This window comes from Pelodiscus sinensis, chromosome 5 (assembly GCF_052426305.1).
Source record: "Pelodiscus sinensis isolate ZL-2025 chromosome 5, ASM5242630v1, whole genome shotgun sequence".
Lineage (NCBI taxonomy): Eukaryota > Metazoa > Chordata > Testudines > Trionychidae > Pelodiscus > Pelodiscus sinensis.
Window position 1 is genome coordinate 11311811 of NC_143056.1, and position 25483 is coordinate 11337293.

At 42.0% G+C, this 25483-nt stretch overlaps 1 protein-coding gene and 1 long non-coding RNA gene across 2 annotated transcripts in view; one reads left to right on the top strand and one right to left on the bottom strand.

The window, feature by feature from the left end:
- The window catches only part of PSMA3 (proteasome 20S subunit alpha 3), a 26023-nt gene continuing 540 nt past the window's right edge, over positions 1-25483 (top strand). Inside the window, exons 1-10 of the mRNA XM_006135244.5 lie at positions 1-156; positions 3657-3739; positions 5465-5588; positions 7040-7141; positions 7292-7365; positions 8023-8095; positions 14403-14468; positions 21624-21670; positions 24601-24668; positions 24918-24982. Of these exons, the coding sequence (XP_006135306.1) occupies positions 136-156; positions 3657-3739; positions 5465-5588; positions 7040-7141; positions 7292-7365; positions 8023-8095; positions 14403-14468; positions 21624-21670; positions 24601-24668; positions 24918-24982 (723 nt within the window). The 5' untranslated portion in view covers positions 1-135. The remainder of the gene's footprint in view (positions 157-3656; positions 3740-5464; positions 5589-7039; positions 7142-7291; positions 7366-8022; positions 8096-14402; positions 14469-21623; positions 21671-24600; positions 24669-24917; positions 24983-25483) is intronic.
- The window catches only part of LOC102459352 (uncharacterized), a 27997-nt gene continuing 20427 nt past the window's right edge, over positions 17914-25483 (bottom strand). Inside the window, exons 2-3 of the long non-coding RNA XR_012903261.2 lie at positions 25285-25387; positions 17914-18636 (exon numbers count right to left, since the gene is read on the bottom strand). This is a non-coding gene — a long non-coding RNA (uncharacterized LOC102459352). The remainder of the gene's footprint in view (positions 18637-25284; positions 25388-25483) is intronic.

Consider the following 25483-nt stretch of genomic DNA (forward strand, 5'->3'; position numbering starts at 1 on the left):
GGAACCTTCTGTGGAAGCTGATTGGCTGTTGTGCGGACCAATGGGAACGCGCGCTGGCGCGCGCACAGCCCCGTGAACTCAGCGCAGCGTGTTGTGGGTCTGTCCGGCGTTCGTTCTCCGCACGGCTCCGCCGCCATGAGCTCCATCGGCACTGGGGTGAGTGCGCGTGCTCGCCGGGCCCGCCGCTGACAGAGTTTGCGGGGAGGGGGAGTCTGCGCGCGAGCCTTCCTCCCCCCCGCCCCCGCGGGGCGCGAGGCAGAGCGGCCGTTGTGCGCCGGGCCGCTCTGCTGAGTCACCTGGGCCCGCGCGACTGGGAAAGCGAAAGTGTAAGCGCGAGGCGGGGGCGGGGCACTAGGGACCAAGGAAAGAGGAGGGGGTTTGGGGGAGGGGCACTAGGGGCCAAGGGGGAGGGGCTGGGGGGAGGGGGGGGCACCGGGGCCATGGGGGAGGGGCAAAGGAGGGGGGGGCTGGGGGAAGGGGCACTAGGGGCCAAGGGGGGGGGCTGGGGGAGGGGCACCTGGGGGAAGGGGCCAGGGGGGAGGAGAGGGAAAGGGGGGCTGGGGGAAGGGGCACTAGGGGCCAAGGAGAAATGGGGGGGGGGGGGGGCAAGGGGCACTGGGGGAGGGGAAAGGGGGGCTGGGGGAAGGGGCACTAGGGGGAAAGGGGGGCTGGGGGAAGGGGCACTAGGGGGAAAGGGGGGCTGGGGGAAGGGGCACTAGGGGGAAAGGGGGGCTGGGGGAAGGGGCACTAGGGGGAAAGGGGCACTAGGGGGAAAGGGGGGCTGGGGGGGTTGGGTGGGAGGTGCCCTAGGGGCCAAGGAGAAAGGAGGGGCTGGGGTAGGGTTGCCAGATGGTTTCAACAAAAATACTGGACACACTTGACATTACATCACAATCTACATTACATCTTATTTAGAAAATACCAGACACTTATATTTTCTCGTTTCTATTTTCTCAATTTGTTTCCTGAACGGAAAGCTCTAGGGGCACTAGACCAATAGGCTCTCAGTTTTTTGGTTGTTGTCTTTTAAGGTTCCCAAAATATGTTATACGACAATTCAACGTTTCTCCTGGAGTTAGAGGGTGCTGGAGCTCAGGGCTTCAGCTCCACCAGGTTTGTGGATCTCCTGAAACGATTCATGGACCCCCCCCAGTTGAAAACTGAGGAGCTGGGGGGCTATAGGAAGTGAAGTGAATGGGTATGTGGGAAGGATTTGGGGCTCTAGGAAGAGGGAATGGGGTTCTCTGTCCAGCCGCAGACCACTGATGTACTCTTCTCAGCGTATGGATGTTCTCTGCCCCATGACACCTACTCCCCCAATCTCTGCTGTGTTTTTTAAAAGGGGCATCTCATCTGCAGGGAGAGATTCAGGATGCCCTTCTCTGAGTTCAGATGCATGTTGTCAGTGACCTGGGGATGAATTCTCTGCAGTGGCTGGGCACTTGCCATTCAACTTAGGGATATGCATGGTTAACTAGTTACCTAGTAAACATTTACCTTACCAGTATACTTACTGGGGTAACCAGTTAACTGGGGCCCAATCAGAGCTGGCTGACCCCCAGTCTGAAGCACAGTGCAGCAGGCCTGACCAGAGCAGCCTGGCTGGGTTCACTGTGCTACATGGCAAGTGAGGGCTTAGCCTGGCTTAGCTGAGCTGGTACCAACTGCGCCTTCTGCACCACTGGCTGATTAACCCATTAAACACAGTTTAACCAGTTAACATTTTAAATGGGAGTTTACATCCCTAATTTATAGAGCAAGGATGGGCAATAATTTTCAATGGGGGGCCACTCTGAGAATTTGGTAAGTGGTCAGGGGCTGCACTTTTCTATGATCTTAACAGGGAAGTGCAGGGTCTGGGATGGAGTTTGGCTACAGGAAGAAGTTCTGGGTAGTAGGAGATTGTGACCTGGGGCTAGGGTGCAGAGAGCTTGGGTGCAGGAGGGAGCTGTTACCTGGGGTTGGGGTACAGGATGGGGTGTCAGGTGCAGGCTCTGTCCGGAAGATGCTCACCATAGGCGGCTCCCAGCTGGTGGCCCAGCTTAAGTGACTGGCTGCTGGGGCCAGTGGATGTGTCTCCGTAACCTGCCCCTGCCCCATCACCATCCTTGCAGCCTCCCATTTGTCAGAAACTCGCCAGTGGCAGTGCTTGTGGGCACATGTAGTACACAGATCTGCTGCTCTCTTTCCCCTGCTGGCTGCTTTTGCCCACAACTGTTATAAAGGATGCTATTTTCTATAGACATGCACACTGAGCAAGTGCTTGGCAAGGATCTCTGCCATTCTGACCTGGGATAATGCAGTACATAAGACTATGGGGCTGCGTCTACACTGGCAAGATTTTGCGCAAGAACACTGACGTTGTAATGTACAAAATCAGTGCTTCTTGCGCAAATACTTTGAAACTCCTGCTCAGAGATAAGTCCTTTTGCGCAAGAGGCCGGTGTAGACAGGTAACATCAATTTCTTGTGCAAGAAAGCCCGATGGCTAAAATGGCCATTGAAGCTTTCTTGCGCAAGAGAGCATCTATACTGGCATGTGCCTTTGCGCAAAAGATTTGCTTTTGCGCAAAAGCATCCAATCTTTTGCGAAAGGCACATGCCAGTATAGACGCTCTCTTGCGCAAATACTTTTAGCGGAAAAACTTTTCCATTAAAAGTATTTGTGCAAAATCATGCCAGTGTAGACGCAGCCTGGTTGTGTCTGCACTACAGATGTTACAGTAGCACAACTATAACCAATATATGCTGAGACACATCATTTTTGCACTGGGATAATTAAACCACATGAGCAGAGGTAGCTATGTCAACTTAGCTTTGTCTGTGAACTTATGTTGGTCAAGATGTATTTTTAACACTCCTGATTGACAAAATTTTACTGACAAAAGTGCTAGTGTAGATATAGCCTTTGGCTCGGTAAGAAATAATAAAAAGACAATCTGATTAAGAATGAATCAGACCTGAAAACTGTTTTTTGGGAACATTGGATGGTCTGGATTAAATTTACATATTCATAATGGATGCTTTCATGAAATAGCCTCTCCAACATATTCATAAATGATCTGAAAAAAAGGAGCAAACAGGGAGGTGGCAAAATTTGCAGATGGTACAGACCAGGCCCATGGCTGAAGGGAGGTGCTCCAGCCCATACATGTTAACTGCAACCAGTAAGCATCACTTGTTAAGGGTACTTATTGATTAACCTTTCATGTCCCTATCATCAAGTGATCCATCCTTTGTCATCCCATTACAGACAACAGGAACAGCCCCTGCCTATGATGTGCCTAGGCCTGCGGTAGACCAGTCTGCCTGTGGCCTTTTTGCCTGCCTCCTCACCCTCCCCCCATAATTGGCTAACTGGTTAAACATCACATCGAACCCGTCAAACATCATGTCAAACCGGTTAATCAGTTGAACAGGATTTTACATAACCTGTTCTGTTAATTTCCTCTGGGGCACCTGGCATTGGCCACTGTCAGAAGAGAATGCTGGGCTAGATGGACCTGGAGTCTGACCTAGTATGGCCGTTCTTGTACAGATTTTCTCCAGAGACTCACTTTAAGACTTTTCATAGAAAAATAGCTTGGTACTACCGCTGTGTGAGCTGTATTTGTAAATGTATGCTGAGCAATATGTTTGTTTTTCTTCCTTTACAGTATGACCTGTCAGCTTCCACATTCTCTCCAGATGGCAGAGTATTTCAGGTTGAATATGCTATGAAAGCTGTGGAGAATAGCAGGTAAGATGAATGTCTTTGTTTTTTGTTTCACTTGTTTATTTAAAAATGACAAGAGAAATGTGATTAGGGCAGACAGTTAAAATGATATTGCAAAAAAAAAAAAAATTGCACTCCTGAAATAAGTGATAAGTAATTGTATGACTGTATTAATCTCAGGAAGTTCTTCAGATTAAATATAAAGGGAGTATAGTTGCCCTTATTTGTTCTTTAGTTTGGTCAAAAACCGATTGCATATGTTCTTAGTATATATGGTACATACATATTATAGTAATAGACTATATTAATAGCAAAAGTCCATATAAGTGATGGTGAACTGAGGCACTGAGAAATAAGGTAGCAGCTGTAGAAATGTAAATATTGTGCTGTAGCACAATCTGGATATGTTGACTATTAAATGCAGATAAAATGCTTTGAGGTATGGATCAAATCGTCCTATATTTGTACAGCATCCATGTCTCTGGATACAGTTGTAATAGAAAAAACATAGTTCAAAATACATCTGTGGTACACCAGCTAGTATGAATATCTAATATCTTTGGAGTATATCACCATTTTAATGACGTCATCAAAGGATAAAGATCTCTTACTTCTATAATACCTAAATCTCTGGAATATCCCATAAGTCTTAAATATGTGTCCAGAACTATTTTGCAGTAATTCTCACTATGGTATGGACCAATTGGTAAGAACTATTTAATTTCACTGTAGTGCTTGTTCTAGTAATTTTTCTTCTTTATTCACTTGGTCAGTGAGTTTTTTTATGTGTCTAGATACTTTCATGTTAGGCTCTAGGAGTGTGTGCTTTAGACCCATGGAAGGAGGAGGGAACGTCAGTGTCGCACCTAATGGCAGTGGTTCTCAAATTTATTAGATTGAGGCCTCTTTCCTCCCGGTGTCTGACAAGCTGGAGGTGTAAATTACTACAAACAAGTACATATATGGCTGCCCAATTCTGAAGGCAGAGTGGAGAGCGGCAGCTGCTGGTTGGGCACACAGCTTGGAAGAGAGCGCTTCCCCCAGCAGCAGTGGAGAATTAAGGGGATGGTATGACATTGCTACCCTTATTTCTCCAATGCTGCTAATGGCCATGCTGCCTTCAGAGCCAGACACCTGGCACTCCAAAGCTGCTGCCCTCTGAAGGCGGAGAAGTTTCTCATACTACTCCAGAATTCATTTTGCTCTCCCCAGTTTGAGAACCTTTGCCTTATCGAGTAGGTAGTGGCCTTGGCCCTCCTAATTTACTGATGACACGAGATTTGTGAGATATTTGTGCCACTAGGAGCTGTGTTCCTATTTATGACTCTGTGCTTATTAGGAGAGAGGGATTGAAGTAAAATAACACATCCATATAAATGCTCCCACTTCAAAACTACAGAAAACATACAGGTTTAAAGGGAGATCTGCCCCCCATCCACCATGTCCCTCAAACTTTATTTAGTTCTAGATATACAGGCTGGAAAACTTCCTTGTGTAGGGAGGGAAATGCATCGCTTTCTTATATAAATACAGGGTAACTTCAGTGGGTCTTACTCTTTTCCTCCTTATCCTCAAAGTAGCAGTGAAATCATGGAGCAGATCTACCTCACTTTAAGCGGTTGTATACGTCAGTCCTGCACCCATTTTAATTTTGATAAAGGAATGCTAAAATAACTTTCCAACCCCACTTTTAATTTGTGTGTTTTGTTTTTATTTAAAAAAACTTTGCTTATTTGACTTGTCTTTCAGTACAGCAATTGGTATAAGATGTAAAGATGGAGTTGTCTTTGGAGTAGAAAAACTAGTCCTGTCCAAGCTGTATGAAGAAGGTTCCAATAAACGTCTGTTTAATGTTGATCGACATGTAGGAATGGTGAGGTGTTGCAACACTTTATGCTTTTCTCTTAAGAATTAGGAAAACTTACGTCAAGGGACATTCAAACAACTGATTCTCAATTCTGTGTATGCATTTCTAGTCCTGTTTGTGGGTATTTTGTATAAACTAGGGATGTAAATTTCTGGTTAATCAGTTAACTGGTTAAACATTAGGCTAACCTAATGTTTAACTGGTTAACAGACTAAGCGGGATGTGGGCTGAGGTTGGTACCAGCCTAATTGGAGCAGCCCCTAGGCCTAGGACTCCTGCCCCCAGCCTGGGGCTGCTGCTAGCTCCCAGACCCCACCAAAGCAACCCCTGTTTGTGGCAGGCCTGGGTTCCCCACGGACAGAGGCTGCTCTGGACACTGGAGCCAAAGCAGTGGCCAGAGCAGTGGCCCGTCATTCCAGAGTTACCCAGTTAAACCTAGCATTTAACTGGTTAACATTTTAAACCTGAATTGATGTCCCTATTTCACAGTCTAGGATTTTAAAAATTGTAAATTTAATTATTTCCAGAATCTAAATCTGAAATTTCATGGTGTTGTAACTCTACGAGTCCTGACCTAACTGAAGACAGCAGCACAGAAGTAAGAGTAGCATGATACAGTATTGCCACTTTTACTACTTCTGTGCTGCTGCTGGAGGAATGTTGTTTTTGGAGCTGGATGCCTTGCTAGCAGCCACTGCTCTCTGGCCACCCAGCTCTGAAGGCAGAACAGAAGTAAGGATGGCAAAACCACAACCCCACACAATAGCCTGATGAATCCCCTCCACCTCCAAACAACCTTTTTTGGATTGGAACCCTTCAGTTTAAGAAATGCTGGTCTCCCCCATGAATTCTGTATAACATAGGGTAAAAGTATACACAAGACCAGATTTTGTAGCTGTGAATTTATTAGTGCCCTATAAATCAGGTGGGAGCCATGCTAGTTAAACTGCTTGAAGCTGCACCATTCGTCATGGGGAGTCAGAATATTTCTCCTGTAACCATAATGCTGACTGCAAAAGGGTGGGTTGCTGCAGTTCAAGAAGTCTTAAAATCCAGGGGAATAAATATATATAGACACACACACACACACAAATACTGTTAGGGGTGCTTGTCTGTTTCTCCCTGTTTTCATGCTTCTTGTTTATATTACATTAATCTTGCAGCATATACATAGAAATTGAATCTTAAGATATATCTTTGTGTTTTACAATAATACATCAATTATGTGTTTATGAAATAATTAAAAAAGGTTTGATGCATCTTTGGTGTTTTTTCAGCTTGTTGACGGGTATAAAGTCTAGCTTTGTCAGTTTTGAAAGGGCATATGTATGGTGCGGTAGAAACCTGTTTAAGTCACAGTAACAGAAATAGACATTGTTTATGGTTTGTCTATTCAATTATTTATATTGCTTGTGAAGTATCTGAGTGACTTTAGCTGGTGATACTCTTCATTTCAGGCAGTAGCGGGACTCCTGGCAGATGCTCGTTCTTTGGCAGATATAGCTAGAGAAGAAGCTTCTAACTTTAGATCCAACTATGGATATAATATTCCACTGAAGGTAAGTAACTAACTAGTGCTTTTAGCACAAATTTAGTCTTCAGGTTTCATTAGATTCTGAGACACAGATAGTTCTGAATTTTTTTTTACTTGAGGCATGTTTATTTCATTCAATTAAATATTCTAAAACACCTCCTTTTTTTCCCCACAGCATCTTGCTGACAGAGTGGCCATGTATGTACATGCCTACACACTATACAGTGCTGTGAGACCTTTTGGCTGCAGGTATAAATGTTTTAAATACTTGTGCTTGATTGTGCACTGAATAAAGATTCTCACAATAGATGACTTATCTTGAGTGTTTACACAGTGATTTTTTTTCACCGGAGGGGGGGGGGGGAGGGAGGACAGGCAATCTAAAATTAAGTGCAATTATATTGGTAATATTGAGGAGGACTTTAGGTAAGGCGCTCACATGTCCATGTAAAGATGATTACTAGCCAAAATTTTTGATTATTCCTAAACTTTAAAATTGAGGCACTTGTGCTGGTAACTTACACAGGAATGACAAAAACAAAGCTATCATTGAAAATTTGCTTTTCTGGTCCTTTAGCTAAGGGAGGCATTATACATTCAGTGATGCCTATTGTAAATGACAATTCAAAGGACCAGTAAATTAGACTTTACAAAGATGGTCTTTAACTATATGTTGAGCAAAATTGTACTGAGAGCTTTGGGGTGAGGATACCCAAAAGTTTATGATAAGTTTCTTATTGGAAGGTGGTATGTAATGGAGGTTGCACTGCAAGAGCAGTGATATGAGCTTGTTGTCTATTGTGTGCCGAAAAACCAAGTCAGTATAATTAATCCTTGTAATTTTATATAGTGGGTTTTTTTAGCAACGTTCAACCTGTCTTCTAATACCTCATTTTCTGTATTCAGTTTCATGTTAGGGTCTTATGACGAGGATGATGGTGCTCAGCTTTACATGATTGACCCATCTGGTGTTTCATATGTGAGTATTTTGAAATAGACTCATTATCTTCTGATTTAATGTTCTTAATAGGGGTCATGAAAAATGGGATTTTCGCTTTGGATAGCGGTCACTACTGCTGGATGACAATTGAACTGGCAGTGTTGTATGACGTTGTGGCTTGTCTGTTTGCAAGCTATGTACTCTTGAGAGAGACTGCTTCAAAATTACTGTCAGTTATAATTGACAGTATTTCTCACACCTGGTTTCCTTTATTTGTTAAAGATGAGTGCCAATAACTTTTTTGGAAAAGTAACTTGTATGTGGAACCCCTCTATTAAATATGCAAGATTGATACCCAGCCCATTACTTTATTCTATCTTCTGAAGTCAGGTATAATTAGTGGATGGGACTCTGACACAAAGTGCATTCTACTGTAGAGTCCCAACTACTAATACCTACCTCCAAATAGACTCCTTTAAGTCGCTAAGCTTTAATAATGTCAGATCAAGGCAAATGTATCTCTTGTAAATCATAACACTTGACAGGGCTATCTCTGAATAGTCAGCTAAAGAAAAACCAAAACTGTACACACAAGCAGGAAATGTAGTACTGCTGTAACAGCAAAGCCCTGCGTACTTTATATTCCTAAGGACATGCTTAGTAAGATCATTGGTCAGGCAAGGAAGTCTTTCCAAGTGTGGATAGCTAAGGAAGCCTTGGTGTGGATTTCCTGACTTAGTTTTCAGTTGCCACCTAGATATATATTGTGTACAAACTATATTAAAAGAACAATAAGGTTGCAAAGACCCAAAAGTTAAATGTTACAATTAAAGTTGCATCTACTTTAAAAAGCTTATGGTTACCTGGGTCCTCCCATTTACCTTTTTAAAATGTTGACACCCTAATTTTTTTCAGTCTTGTGCAACTCTTCCAGTACACCAGGATTTCTTTAAATATCAGTGAATCAGAGGGGTTAAACCTCCTGGATGCAAGATACTATTTAACACTCTCTCACTGCAGTTTTCAGTTGAAAATATTTCACGATCAGTGTAAGATGTGCATACATCATCTAGCTTCCTCTCCAAATGCAGAACAGAAATATATGGACTGTCTGCCTTTTCTATATCAACACTTTTCCCATCCCTATGGAATAGTAGACCTATGCCATTAAAAGGTTTTCTTTTGTCCCTGATAGTTAAAAAAATTACTACTTTTATTAACCCTCCTGGTGGTAGCTTTTTTTCATTGATAGCTTTAGCTTTTCCTATTAATTGTCTGTATTTAATAGCTGCTCACTTTGGATCTTTCCTTCCAAAGATTGACTTCCCCTATTTTTTTTTTAATTTTATTTTATTGCTGCTTCATTTCTCTTTCTTAATTAGGATTTTTAACCAAAGAATCATTGCTTATTTGACACTGGAATTGTAGAGTTGGGAGGTGGGTGTGGTATCTGGTAATGTTTTCTTAATCTACTCAATATAATTCATATTTGTATGGTTAAAAATTTTCCTCAACTCAACCATGACCATAATTGTGTTAAACTTTGAGAAATTGGCCCTAAATAGAATGTGCGTGTGTCCTGTGGTATATACATATTACTTGTCAGTGTTACATTACTTCATTGAACGATTACTGAAAAATTTAAACTTTGCAGCACAACAGTTTCACTTTGGAAATTTCAGCTAATATATTTTCATAGTCTTTTTTGAATATTTAAATACTTATGTTGGACATGACAGTTGGGCTTGTTGAATACAATATTCACACAGAATCTCACACTTTGAGCACATCTGAGTAAAGAGATTTTACTATAGAAAGTGTTTAATAGATTGTAATCATACTAAAGTTTAACCTGTACGTAGGGAGCAGCTCCCCCTGGTCCGCTGCAGGTGGAGGGGCTGCTTCAGCTCCGTAGAGCCCTGGTTCCCAGCTCATGTGGGCTGGGAGCTGGCAGCCCTGCGTGGAAGCAGCCCTAGAAGCACTACTGGAAGCTGGCAGCCCTGCACAGGCCCAGAAGCAGCCAGGCTGGAGCAGACACTGCCCCTGTTTAATCAGTTAACTGGTTAAACTTAAGTTTTAACTGATTAACTAATTAAACAGGGTTTTACATCCCTGTTATATAAATATTCTCAGTGCATAGATATCTAAGGATAACATCTTTTCTTTAATAAAATAACAAAAAAAGAGAGAGAGAAACCCTTTGTGTCAGGTCATAACCTCATTCATTTTAGGTATCAAGAAACTGCCTTTCTGGAGAGATTATTCCATAATTGTCCACTATACAACTTCTTCCTCTGAGGCATCTGGTACTAGCCACTGTCAAGAGACAGATTGGACTAGATGGACCCATAGGCATTTGAACCTTGTGTTCAGTAGTTTGTGCATTACATTGACTTCTATGCTGAGAGTTATATAAAGATGGGTCACTGTTGTATCTCTCCTTCATCAAATGGTATACATGGTTAAACTCCACTGTAATTACCACTGTGCTTGTAGTGCAAAAGTTGGGAGATTCATGCTGTGACTAAACAAATGTTTGATTACCATCTCTCTCACCTAAGCAAGAGGAATACAAAAATGTGAAGACATTCCAGAGTGTATGAAACTTTCAAAGCTGCAGTTTTGGGGGTCCAATAAAAAGCAATAAGAACAGCTAGGCTTTCATAAGATGCTTCAAGGCTAATCTCACATCAGTGAGTCCTGCAAAGGATAATGATGGGAAGGGACAGATGTTGGGAAAACACTAGTGAAAAGGGGAAGTGTAGAATAGTATGGTAATTGTACAACCAAAATGACTCTGTGTGTGTGGTGGAAGTGATGAGACCATTTAAATGGAATGCCTGTTGAGTTTTGCATATAGTGTTGTAGCTGTGTTGATCCTAGTATATTAGAGAGGATAAGGTATCTTTTAGGCCTTGTTTACACTACAGGGTTTTGTTGGCAGAAGTTATGCTGTTTTCATTAAAGCCACTGCTGCATGTCCACACAAGTTCCTTGTGTTGGCAGAGTGCATTCGCACTCACAGCTCTTCAGAGAGCAGTGCACTGTGATAGCTATCACATTGCAACTGATGGGAGGATGCTTTGGGAAAGGTTTCCAATGCCTCATGAAGCAGGTACAGTTGTCATATGATGCAGGCTTCCCATCATTCAAGGGGCATCCTGGTAGCTTGTCAACCACTTTTTCAACTAAAGTGTGTGTGATGGAAGGGAGATGAGTGGTGTGTCTAGGGCCAGGGAGACAGCAGGCTGACGGACCTATCCTGATGCAGGGGGAAGATGACATCCCAGCTTTGCAGTCTGGTCAGAAGCGGCCCGTGCTCTGCTTGCTTGTGGTTCTGAGAGTCCCTTCTCAGCTGCTAGGAAGCAGGCATCCTGAACAGCTCTGTGAGCTCTCCCTGCTGAAGAATGTCAGAGCAGCACAGCAGTATCCCTCCACCACCCTCCTGCAGCAGCCTGCCCGTTGCTGTGTTTCTAGCAGGGCAGAACAGGAGCATTCCATGTTAATGACTTGCTGTTTGTTCCTCAAAGGAGCATTACTGAGCTCTCAGGTACTTCCCTGAGCTTTGAAAGAGGAGGGGCATATGCCTGCAGGAGAGTAGAGATCAAAACAGTGAGCAGAGTGGTATTGTGGGATATTGGTGGAAGCCAGCTATGTTGACAAAAACCAACAGCATGTACATCAGTGTTTCTCAAAGTGGGCTCTGTGCCCAGCTTGAGAGCTGCTAACAAGCCACTCCAGTTTGTTTACTTAATGGCTCTGCTCATGGCTCTCTTTTCAGATAGTGAACCATAGCCAGCCAAGGAGAGTGGTGGGAAGCAGTGTGGCCTGGGGCCCGCTTTGGGAAACACTGTCTACACTGATGCTTTGTCACTTGAACTGTGCTGCAAAAGCCTCTTGTTGAAGTGCTTTTATTTTGTTGGAAAAACAGCAGAGTTTTACCATCAAAAGTAGCTTTGTTGTGTGTACACCTTGCCTGTTTGGTTGGCAACAGGCAGCTTTTGCTGACAACTTTATAGTGTATACAAGCCTTATTGGACCAACTTCTCTTGGTGAGAGAGATTGCTTTCTACAGTGATTGCTTTGTGAAAAGCGTTCATTCGCAGGTGATGGGGTATCTTTTTATTTTTGCCTTTTGTCATTCGAGAGTGTAGTGATTGGTTTCACTCTCATAGTTGCTATCAAGGCCTTTAGTACGCTGGATAAGGTACACCACATGTTGACGGGCATGTCAGACCCATTGATATTGGTGGGTATTGAGAGGTATATTGTGGGGAGCACTGATGATTGTAGCAGTGAAAGGGTGCTCTCCAGTAGAGAAATAGACTACATGGGCCATCCAAATACCGTGAGAGAACCTGCTCCAACACAGAATTTAAATCTCTTGCACACCTCCAGGTGACACCTGCTACTACACACTGGAATACATATAGGGTACCAACAAACAGCTAGAGCCCATAGTTGATGAGGACCCCATCCTGAAGGAAATCTTTCCTGAATTCCATTGTCTGGTCTTCACATAAGCCCCTGACTTTCTCAAGGTCATCTGAGGCAAACTCATCACAGATCAGGACACAGTTAGGGTCTGCCTAAGGTAGGGATATTGGATATCGCATAATTGAATAGTCACGTAATTGCATGACATCTTAGTGGTTACATGACTATTCAGTAGTCTTTGGGGGCAGGGCCAGCAGCCAATGCACTCCTGGCCCCACTTTCTGGAGCCCCCTCCCACTCTACATTGCTGCCTCTGTATCAGAGGCAATAGCAGGGGGAAGCCAGTTTAAAAACCAGCTCCCTGCTCAGACTGGCTGCCTGTTGCCCTGCGCTGCTGCCTCTGATGCAGAAGCAGCAGTGCAGGGTAGCAGTAGCCTCCATCTGAGGGGAGCTTTGCGGCAGCTTCCCCCTCCCCTATTCTGTTACCTTCTAAGCCATCTTCCCCCAGCACTAACTCCTGTTTGCCCTTCTTTCGCTGCCTCTTCCACAGGTCCGCGGAGTTGGCATGTGCAGGGAGCTGGTTCCCCATGTGTATTGGCTGCAGCCTGCCCCCATCAGCCTCAGTGCTGCTGCCTTTCTATCACAGACAGCAGTGTAGGTGTGAAAGGGGGCAGGCAGATCCAGTGCTTGTGGGGAGCATGCTTAAAGCCAGTTTCTCTTGGGCACTGGCTCCCACTTCCTCCTCCTACAGAGACAGCAAGGGTGGGGCGGAGGGGTGTAGTCAACAGGACTAACAGATAAGCCAAGGCAGTGTAGTGGATTACACATTGACATCTCTAGTCTAGGATCTGTGTTGACACAGTTCTGTCACTAAAAGTCAGCATGTGTATGTGCTATTTGTTGGCCTGCTGACAAAGCAGCAGTCACATGTGCACTTGTTGTGGCAAAACCTTTTTCACGAGCGAGAGGAGTTAAGCACACATGAATGACAAAAGTTTTGTCAAGCAAGTAGAAGTGTAGCCACAGCCTAACTCAGTGGCACCGGACTGTCAGATTCACAGATGCAAAACGTGCACATACCTCCATTGCTACAATGATGAACACTCCCCTCAATATACCTTTTAAGATCCATGGGTCTTACGCATACATGCCTGTTGCTACACATGGTGTACCTCATCCAGCACATTAAATTCCTCAGTGGCAACTATGTGGATGAAACCAAATCATGGTTGTCAAGTGAGTGTAGGAAAATGAAGAAATGCAAAAAGACCATATCATCCGTGGAACAGTTTTCACAGAGCGATCATTCTGTATCTTTCCTCAAAGGAAACCTGCTTTCAAAAGGCAAGCTAAAAATCATGGACTGAATACACACTCTATTTATGGCTTATTACAACTATCCGCAACCCACTTACGACCCCATACCCTGTTTCCACCTTAGTGGTTACTCCTACCCTGTTCCCTTCCTCCCTATGACTGCAGAGGTCACTTTGAATGGTCCCTTAAAATGTGTTAACTAACTACTTATGCTAAGCAGACTGTTCAAACCTTGGATTTAGCAGTGATACTTTAATTTTCCAGTCCTAAAGAAAAAAACCCTGTATTTAAAGCTTGAAAGCTCATCTCTTACCACCTGAGGCTGGTCCAATAAAAGACATTACCATATCCAATTTATCTATTTAGTTTTTGTGAGTTTTCACTTACTCTGTTAAAAAATTAGTATAAATAGGATTCTGCTCTGCGGAATTTACTGAAAAGATATTTGGAGGTTTCTGTAACATTACCTACAGGTATGCTCATAGTTCAGTATTGTAAACTACAACAGTTTACTGAGTTCTTACAACTAAAGAAACCTGCCCTGCAAGAAAGATTAATTAAACTTTAACTTCTCCTTTTGTTGCTTTTATAGGGTTATTGGGGATGTGCCATTGGTAAAGCCAGACAAGCTGCAAAGACAGAAATTGAAAAACTTCAGGTAGGATGGTATTTACAATATACAGTATATCCAGTTGTTCTGTACTAATTCATTTCAAGACAGGTATTCTGAGCTACCACTGTTGTGCTATAAGGGTTTTTTAAGGTAAGGTTTAGGGGGCACCAGGGAAGTTAGCAAGTAAAGGAAGCTACTTTCTCTGCACAGGAACATTTTCCTATAACCTACTGTGATAGTACCTTCCCCATCTTTCCCATTATGGATAACCAAAGAAATACTCTGAATTGTAATAAAATATTCTCAGAGGGGTGATTGGGTTAGTAACTTAAAAAAAAAAAAAAAAAGTGAGTTGTCCTGTAGCACCTTAGCGACTAACTGAAAATATAGATAGTAGCACAACCCACTTCAGATGAAAATATAGTGTCATGGAGAAGAATAGGATCAGTGATGTTTGTTCTCATCAAGGGAAGCACTAGCAAGTCATCTTGCCCCCTTTCATTGTACTTGTTGAATAGCAAGTTGATACCATTTTTCTAAGATTTTCTTAAAACAGTATAGAGAGATGTAGCAATAAAAACTTACTGACATGAGCTTGGATGGCTATATTAATGATAGGCAAAGTAACTTGTGAGTTTAACAGTACCAGTTAAACTTACATACCCACTTACACCATCAAATGCAGTATATGAAGAACATAAACCCACTTTTTGAACTGTTTTTGTTAAAACTTTTTCTGCTCTCTATGAAGTTTGGCTCACGTATTATGGTTGTCCTGGACTCCAAGGGAGAATTTTTAAATACTCTAAATTAGTGATGGGCAGCCTGTTTTTTCTACTGGTATTACAAAAGTTATACGCATGTCAACTGAGGTGCATGCCAATTGCCCGTAACATTGACTGTGAGAGTCATATGCTCCCTCTGCATCCGGTCAAAGTGCTGCTACAGTTCAGTTGGCACACCCTGCAAATACTAGTTACACAAGAGCAGTTAGTGAAACTACCTGACCCCGGAAAAACATCTTGGTTACAACAATCTTGTGGCCCATTGAGATGGCCCCACTTGCCTGGGTTGCCTATCACTGTTCTAAAAGCTGCCTAAAATAAATGTAAGTCCTGAGAAGTCAGGTTTTTTAGATGCTCCGAGGCTAACAAAGGGCTCCATTGGAAAGCTGTGTAAAGCTCCCGTTTCTATACTTCAAGACACACAGATGATGGATTTGAAATGTTACTAATCAAATACTGGAACATTGCCCAACTTTCCCCACAAGCCTGTGTAATTGTGGGTGGGGGAGAGGCAGTAAAAGGTGATGTCTTCTAGAAAATCTCTTCTTTTGCAAGGAAAAGTGGGGAGGGGAGAGAGGAGAAGCAGCACTTTGAAGTTCCTCAAAGGTTTGAACAGTTCAAATTCAGCTCAGAATAAATGGTTTACTATACAGAGCATAGGGTGAAGTAATCAAACATCTGGTGTAAACTGAATTTATTAAATGGCTATTGAGTCACTTATGAAGGACTTGTTATAGCTACTTAAATTGCTTCAGGTTTGGAGAGACACTTGCAAAGCCGTATGTTAATTTATTACTGTTAAAAGGTGAGGCTCCCCATGGCACATCTACACTGCAGGCCAAAAGTCAAATTAAGATATGCAACTTCAGCTACGTCAGTTGCGTAGCTGAAGTCCAAATAGTTTAATTTGGCTTTTGGTGCTGTCTACACAGCAGGAAGTCGAAGGAAGAATACTCTTCCTTTGACTTCCCTTACTTCTTGTAAAATGAGGGTTATAGGAGTCGGAGTAAGAAGTCCTCCAGCTCAACATTATTTCAAAATAATGGCTTGCTGTGTAGATGTGCATTGTTGTTTCAGAATAACTAACGTTATTCCAAAATAATGCTGCTGTGTAGACATATCCCCAGAGAGTTCAGTTAACCTGCAATTATCAATCATTCACACCTTTCTTTGTAGAACTCCTGAAAATCAGTTAATTGTGTAACATACAAATTATTCATCTAATAACTTGGAAGATATTACACAGCCTTTTAGTTCAGCAGTGCAAAAATATATTCCTTAACTTGTACTAGAGATTATGTAGGTAATCTGTGGTAAAGTGGTTTCTAGCAAATGGGGAAAAATCAAATTGCATTTAGGGACTACTTTCTTCGTTAGTGTGAAATGCTCTGATACCTGTAAGTTGTCATGAAAATATTTATTTCAACTGAAAGCCCGACACCTAAAGCATGATAGTGTTGCTATATGTGAGGCCTAATTTACACTATTGCATGCCATCAATCTAAGTTACGCAACTTCAGCTATGTGAATAAAGTAACTGAAGTGGACATACTTAGGTCTACTTATTGCAGTGAGTCAATGGCAGATGCTTTCCTGTTGATTCAGCCTACACTTTTCATTTTGGTGGAATACCTGAGTCAATGGGAGACCACTCTTCAATTGATTTATCACATCTAGTACAGGCAGTCCCCGAGTTACGCGGATCCGACTTATGTTGGATCCGCAGTTACGAATGAGGATTTTCTCGCCCCGGAGGACTGGAGCGGCGGGACGCCTGGTCCCGCCGCCCGCCTCCTCCGGGGCGAGAAAAGCTGCTCCCCGTCTCCCTGGTCTGCTGGGGGGGGATGCAGCTAGTGCCCCCCCCCCCCCAGTGGACCAGGGAGATGTGGAGCAAAGCCCGGGGCCTGTGGTAGAGCAGGTGGGGCGCTGCTGGTTGGTCCCGCAGCACCGCTCCTTGGCGCTACTGGACCAACCCAGCAGCACCCCAGCTGCTCTGCCCCAGGCATCCCCAAGTCAGCCGCTGCTGAAACTGACCAGCGGCTGACTACAGGAAGCCCGAGGCAGAGTTGCTCTGCCCTGGGCTTCCTGGAATCAGCTGCAGTTTCAGCAGCAGCTGACTTGGGGACGCCTGGGGTTCTTAAGTTGAATCTGTATGTAAGTCGGAACTGGCGTCCAGATTCAGCCGCTGTTGAAACTGACCAGTTTCAGCAGCGGCTGAATCTGGATGCCAGTTCCGACTTACATACAGATTCAACTTAAGAACAAACCTACAGTCCCTACCTTGTACGTAACCCGGGGACTGCCTGTATATATGATGGATTGATTCCTGCCCATTGATCCAGTAGTGTAGACATGCCCTGAATTACATCAAATGACTGGAGGAATATAATTGCACTCATTCTATTTTGGTGTAAAAAATTAGATTGAGGCTGTGATGGGATATTTGGGGTGCAGGCTGAGACTGTGGATCTGCTGTGCCCCCCTAACTCTCCAACCTGTGCTCTCTCAATGCTTTGCTAGTGACAAGCAGCAAATGCCTCCAAGTGCTGCGATCACTCCACACAGCAGCATATAGTACCCCTCCTCCCCCAAACACACAGCTAGACTGCATGAATGCTCCCAAAGCCACACATGAACCAGAGAAAGGCACCAGCCAAATAACCCCAGCTCCCAGCCTTGTACCTCAGGAATATATGGTCTTGTACTGATGATGAGCAGTGCAAAATTTATTAATTGGTTTACCACTTCATCTGTGGAAAATAGATACACCAGCCTTTGTGAAACCTGAGCAAATAAACAGACGCTTCAGACAAACTCACTGGTAAAGATAAACAGTAAAGCATGTTTGAGTACAACAGACAGATTTTAAGTGACTATAAGTGATTAGGAAAAAAGTCAGATTAGTTACCAAAAGAAATAAAATATAAACACTTCGTCTAAACTCTCAACCCTGTTAGACTGGGCAGCAACTAGATTAAGCAACTTAACCACTGGATATTGCAGTCCTTAATATATAGTTTTGTCTCTAAATCTGGGCTCTATTAGAGCCTTTAGTCTTCAGTGCCTTTGTTGTTTGCAGCGTAGGTGGGGTGAAGCATGGGGCTCCTGTGGTCTCTTATACTCACTCCGATGTGCCTGAAGAACACAAGTCCCTGTGTGTCAGGTGGGCATTGCTGAATTTTCAGGCAAGGTTGAGCAATTCTCCTGGTGTGGTCGCATGCAGGTGATTCACTGAGTTGTTGCTTCCTTGCTGGAGGATGGCTGTTGGATACGTGACCCTAGCATTGGTTAGTCTCCTTGCTGTTGTGTCTGGAGAGCTCATTCCTCAACTTACTGTGTTTTAGTGACCACCATACAAAGAATAGTGGCTTTTAGCAGTTCATAATCTTTCTCTGATACTTCACATGACATGCTTTATAGGCAATATCCTAATGATATACAAATGAGAAATATAGATGTTACAAGATACTCCCCAAAAGTAAATTGTCACACTAAAATACTGGTGGTAGTCAGCCATGCCTTTGTCCAGAAGGCACATGGGCCAAATCAAGGTGGTGGTACGAGACAATTGAGCACAAAGTTCTTATGTAGCTTTTTGTTGAATTCCTGAAACCTATCACGCCCTTAAATACTAATGAGACTGGAGAAACTATGGTATATCAGTTCAACATGTTTTCTTCAATAATACTGCAGTTTAATCTTTCTAAAATACTGTAAAGCATTTTGGTTTTAGAAGAAAACCACTTATAAGATAGGATTGTTGAGACTTCATAGAAGTCAAACTACAAATGCAACAATGATGATATGGGGAAAATAATCTGTCCTTGTCCTTCCTCTTAGTTCTGCCCTAATTAAACACTGTACAGTATTAGTCTTCTGTTAATGCAATAAATGTAAGTTCTTATACAAAAATGGCGTCTGATTTTATGAAAGAGCTCCAAATTGTGGGACTTATAGTACTGCAAAATACAGATGGATTGCTTATCTTGAGACTTAAATCATATCGTTTCATATCAAAGCATTTATATTTATCAACTATGCATTCAGATGATTATGTAAAGTAATCCTTGTTTTGGGTGACTGCTGAAATGTATTTAAACATGCCTCCTAATAACTTCTGCAGTATTGTTTTAGGATCTTAAATTTAATTTGATTTTGCCATTTCTCTTATGTAACTTATGTTTTATTTAACTATAAAAAAAACCATATACACAAACACATAGTACATCTGAGAATATGAACCTTGTAAAACTAGTAAGTCCTTTAAAAGAGCAGGAAAAAACTGATTCATCACAATCTGATGAATTCACCTCCCCCCTGCATCTTTTTTTTTTTTTTTTTTGACAATCTGAAAGTTTACCTAACAGCTGTTAAAATTTAGAGATTTGTAGTTTATTCTAGTCCTGGCTTGTACTAAATTTTTTGAATTGCCATTAAAATGTAGCCCGTTTTCTGTATCTTTTTGTATCTTAGATTTAAAAACATTTCTTAATTTTTTATTATTAAATTTAATCTACATATGTCAGGCTGGATTCCATCAGAGATCGGTCTTTAGTTCAGTGTACTGTTCATACATTGAGTTAAACAGAGACAATGGTGACACTAATCTTGGCATCTGAGAAACAATGCTGTGTCAATTTCGGTATACACAGATTGGCAGAATAGCACTTGCTGCATTTGAGTGACACAAACTCGTGAGGGTGTTTATTAATAATGCTTTTGCGGTATGCAGTGGTAGGAGTGCTGTTGTCTTCCTCATGTCTCCAAATATCTTCTCTAGGAAAGAGGAGTGATAAGGAAGTAGCTATGCCTATACTAAAACAAGTCTTTTCCTCCTTTAGTATTATTTGCTTTTCAGACAGCCATGCAGGATAGGGGAACAGCTAAGTATTCTGCAGTAAAAATATATAGAATCTGGGAGAGGAGATGGCTAGTGAAATACTTTCCATCGTAAGTGGTCTACAGTATGGAGAGCCACTGTATTAATCACTTCTAGTTGTAGCTGTAGACACTTAATACTTTAAAGTGAAAATCAGTATTTGCACAGGGGAAAGGGGTTTTTTAGTATCTCTGAAATTCAGCTTCTTCTGTGACAATACATGCACCATCTAATGTTTAAATTTCCCTCGTATTACTTTGGATATGAATACTAAATGATATAGTAACCCATTCAGTGTCAAACTTTTGATTTTTTTGGGCTGCAGGATTAACATACCTGAAATGAAAAAGGAGGCCAGGCATAATATCTAGACAAACATGTCACCTGCAAAACTTTGTAAATTAATAGACTAATAGAGTTCATACTCTTTCACAGGTAACTTTTGTGCATAAATGCAAAAATCCATTTTGTGGTGCATGCATTAGTTATATAAAGATACTGGTGTGTGATAACTTAGGGTTTGTCAACACGAGCACTTAGTTCCTGGCAAGACAAGATGTAAATCTACTCCATACTTGCCTGCTGTACATGAGATGTCTGGGCCCTGCTGTTACCCATTTCAAGTTCCCTGGTGAGCTTTGATCTACATTGCTTTGAAATGAGTACATTAATGAATGAGGGAATTTTTTGTGTACAGCAGCATGTAGCACAAGACATGCTAGACCACTGTAAACTTTATATTCCTCTTATCTAGACAAACACTTACCAGACATGATCCCATGTCTCCGTTAAGAATCAGTTATTGGGGAAAGGGAACAAGGATCAGCATTAAATCAGTGGCAGGTTGTATTATTTTTTCCATTATCCTAAAAGGCAGAAGGTGTACGAGATCTGGCACGTGTATGAATGTTATTACTTGAGTTTGTGCCATGTCATGAATACTGGAATTTAATTTTGTAAATGTTACCATTATCAAATATGAAACTTTAGGTTGGTCAGCTGCCAGTGGACTGCCTCAGGACTGGGCAGTAAGTAGATGCCCTCAAGACTCCAGAAGAATGATTGTTAGAACGTGCTAAAATAGAGATGCATTTGTTGGTATAGCAGTCTCATGAGTTACATTCTGTCAGAAGGTATCAAGATCTAATCAACCAAATAAAGGTATGCGCGCTGAGATTTGTAAAAAGATGTTCCACTATTAAGCTTTGTTGAAAGGAACACTTAAACTGAAAATGTGCGCTGAGAGTCTGTCATCTGTAACTGAACAAATACGGGGAAGAATAACTCTTGGAGCTCATACAAAAATTGCGGTCTGAACAAAAACTGAAAACAAATTATTACATGTTAACTTAATTTGGTTCTACTTGTGACTGACCCTCTGTTCGTTGGTATTGTTGAGCAGATGCTTGTTCCTGCATAAGTGATACACTTTGGTATATCAGCCACCAATATTGTGGTTTTCCCTTAATGGATAACTTTTTATTTTTAGAAAACAACGTTAAATACTCAACTAAATTTCATATTCCTTACAAACAGATGAAAGAAATGACCTGCCGTGATGTTGTTAAAGAAGTTGCAAAAATGTAAGTTTCCTTTCTTCTGGCCTTTTATCCCCAGGGCTCTTCTTTCTCTCATCCCTCCTTATGAAAAACAAACATATCTTCGTAGACCCTAGTCAGTTTTAAAAAAAAACACACTGGAAACTTCATGTACTACTCCTATTCCTAGGGCTGTCACATTAACTTTGGTAGTTTTACAATCTTCTTTCCTTATTTTAAACTTGTGGTTTTTCCTCCCTCCATATGATATGAAAGCTCTACACAGCATGGGAAAACTGACTATACAGAGGAAACAGTGAAACAAGTGAACTCAGACTGCCAATACAAGTTTTCCCTTGGTTTTCTTTGTGTATCTTTATTTTTTCCATTAGTTGCTATGGGTGTTTCTTGTAACAGTATGTTAAGTGTAGATAAATGTTAACTTTTTAAATGGAAACACTTGAGAGAGAGGGAAGTTGGTGATGGGGTTCATAATTAGGTGGAAAGCAGTAAAAGATAAATGCAGAGGCATATGGAAATAGGTCTCAGTATGCAAACTGAACAATGAATTATGGTCTCAGGTACTTCCCATCTCCTCCTCTGACAGAGGCAGCAGTGCTTTGGGGGGTAGAGGGAGAGGTGCCTTGTGTGTAACTGTTTAAACATGTACACTATTACATCCCTACTATAAACCACACAGACACTGGCAGGGGAGAAAATACACTTGGGATGCAGAATTGAGAATACTGGAAAAATAGGAATGTTTGAGTGCAGCCTTGGGGTATAGCAGGCTTCAGTGCCATCCTGTCCATAGGGTAATTCTGGGGGGCTGCCTCAACTGTCCTATGGATAGGACCAGTGGGGGCCCAGGGTAGCCTGGGAGATTACCTTGGGCACCTGGTGCAGGGGGAAAGGGGTTGAGCGTCTCGGTACCTACTCTGGCGGTAGCAGCCTGCTGTGCTCTGCTTCATGGTGGCAAGCAGAGTGACCTGGCCTGCTCTATTCCCCTGAGTGGTGTAAGGCTAGGAGAAGCAGAGGGGAGCAGGCTGAGGCCTGAGGCTCACTGCCATGGTGAAGCAGAGCACAGCAGGCTGGGAGATGGGTGGTGCAGTGGAGCAGGGTTGCTCCAGCTCCTCTGCTGTGATAAGTGCATGAGGGAGACCCTGCTGCTGCTTCACACCAGGTGCCCTAATAATCCCTTGGATCCTGTTGCTCAGGGAAGGCAGGCACAGAGCAGGGATGGGAAGGACTTGCAAGGGTGCTGTTTTAACTTTGTGGTGTTCCGCCTTCATTCCTCTGAGGCTGCTCTTGTCTAATTTTACAGTAGCTCACTCTTGTGTCTCCTCCCTTTGTATTTTCATGGTAGTTCATAGCAGTAGCTCTTTGACCTTTTTCTTTTCCAGACATTTTTCCTTAGCGATAAAGGCTTTAGTTTCCATTTCTGGCACTGAGCTGATCTAAACTGCTGACTACGTATTTATAAAATACCACCTTCACTAGGATTCTGTCCTTGATCCTTTGTATGAATTAAATGGTAGTTTGCAAATACTTTTGAGTTAGGGTTAGTGTTTTCCCCTTCAAACATTTGCAGTTGTAAGAAGTACACTGAGTGTACATCTAGTGTACTTAAGTTGAGATTCCAGTATTTTTGAAGCAAAATGTTAAAGGCCCTGAAAAAATACTCTAGTACGAGTCCTTGTATTAGGGCATATGCATGCTCCATATGGCAGATTTCTCAGGTTGCCATGAGATAAGCTGAACCAGAGAACTTAGCTAGGATCTCTGACTGTGGTACTTATTTCAAGCCTTGTGAGAAGGGGTCTCAAACTCTTTCAAGCTGAATGAACTGGGGGCATGGTTGGCCTATGCAATTAGAATACAAAAAGTACTGGAGGCTTCAACATTTGCATAGTGACAGCTCTGTCCAGATATTAGAATAGGTTCAGAAAAGGGTAACAAACAGGAGTATGGAACAGCTTCTAGCTGAGAGAAATAAAATTTGGAATTTTCATCTTGGAAATGGATGATTAATGGGGATATAATCTCTATCACTAGAAGTTTTTAAGTCTTGTCTTGACAAAGCCCTGGCTGGGATGATTTAGTTGGGATTGGTCCCGCTTTGGGCAGGGGGCTGGCCTCTGACAATGTAAGGTCTCTTCCAGCCCTATGATAAAGGTCTTTAAAATCATGACTCCTGCAAGCAGTTGACAAAGCAGCTGGCAGCCAAACACTTAAGTGAATATTGCACAACTTTAAACAAGTGTGTTCTTTAGTCAGTAATGTAACAAAACGTTAACCAAGATGACATTGAGATGTTGCTATAGATTAAGGATATAAAGGTGCTTATGTTCTTAATTCCTTAATCAGGCACACCCAGTTTCTCAGGGTTGTGAGATTAAGAGGTTCACATGTATATACAACAGTGTAAATGAACAACTTAACCCTTCTAGGTTCCATGCAAACCATGGCAACACATGACTGGTTCCATGTCAATAAGGACTTGTTCACAAGCTAATTACAGGTGTGCATACACATGTGTACTGTTAATGTTGTTTAAGTTAAAGCTGTATGTCTTGCAGGAAACATTTTTGAAGACTTATTTGCTGGTTTTATTTCACCAATGGTTGTGGCAATAGGACAATGGCAATGCCATGGGGTCACTTAAGTGCTATACTGTCTGAATCTGAGCAGGATACTTTACTGGTTAGTGGTATTAGGCTGAAAATGTTACTATTAGTGAATGCTAGTGTAAGTGATTAAGGCAATGTTAATTTCAGCATTTACTTCAAACATTGATGGAAGAAAATTACATACAGGATTGTGTGCGGGTCATACAGGAGATTTTAAAATCAGGAAAATGGTGATATTGAAAACTAGCGGGAGTTTTGTAACATACTTGTTCATTTCACATTAATCCTTAGCTTTTGGAAAGGAAAATGTCTAACTTCAGAAACCTGTTTCTTTATTCTTTCTAGAATCTACATAGTTCATGATGAAGTGAAGGATAAAGCTTTTGAACTTGAACTCAGCTGGGTTGGAGAAAGTAATGTATTTTGTTTTCTTTGTTAGCTTTAGCTATTCCATCCTTGATTATAGAAGTGAATAAGTTATACTGATGTAAATTCTATGGGAGTACAGCAAACTAAAGAAATTCTAATTCCACCTATACTACAGGGAAAGTAAAATATCTTAGTCAGTGGAAACTACAAACAGGCTTAACTTACTTTGAGGCTTAAATGTTGTATTTATACCAGTAATTTCTGAAGTCTTTAAATGTATTATTCATTCACAGTAACAAAAGGAAAACACGAAATTGTTCCAAAAGACATCAGAGAAGAAGCAGAAAAATATGCCAAGGTAAGCAACAATTTTATTTAGCAGGTTCAAAACTCAAGTCCAGAATAGAATTAACTGCACAAAGTTCATCTTGTCCAATATTTTGGCAACTAGAACTGCATTAAGTTAAGCTTTTGGACATACTTCAGAGGGGTAGCTAAGTTAGTCTAACAGGAAAAACTTAGTCTTTAAGGTGCTACTAGTCTATTAACATGTAGATGGTATCATGGGCTTTCATGGGTGCAACCTACTTCTTCAGATGACAGTCAGTATTTTGTGAGGCAAAGCTCAGACAGTTTTTAAAGAGATTCAGAATCAGTTACCTGAAAGTTTAGAAAAAGTAATCCCATGGCATCTTCAGCTGATTAAATGTGCATTCAGCAATGTATGGTTCACATTTGGTACAGCAGTCATGCTTCTCCTTGCCTAAATAAGACAGTAAATCAAATGCTGATTAGTTTTTTTAATTGAACTGACATTAGTAATCACCTACACCCAGCACAGTAGCCCTTTAAAATAGGA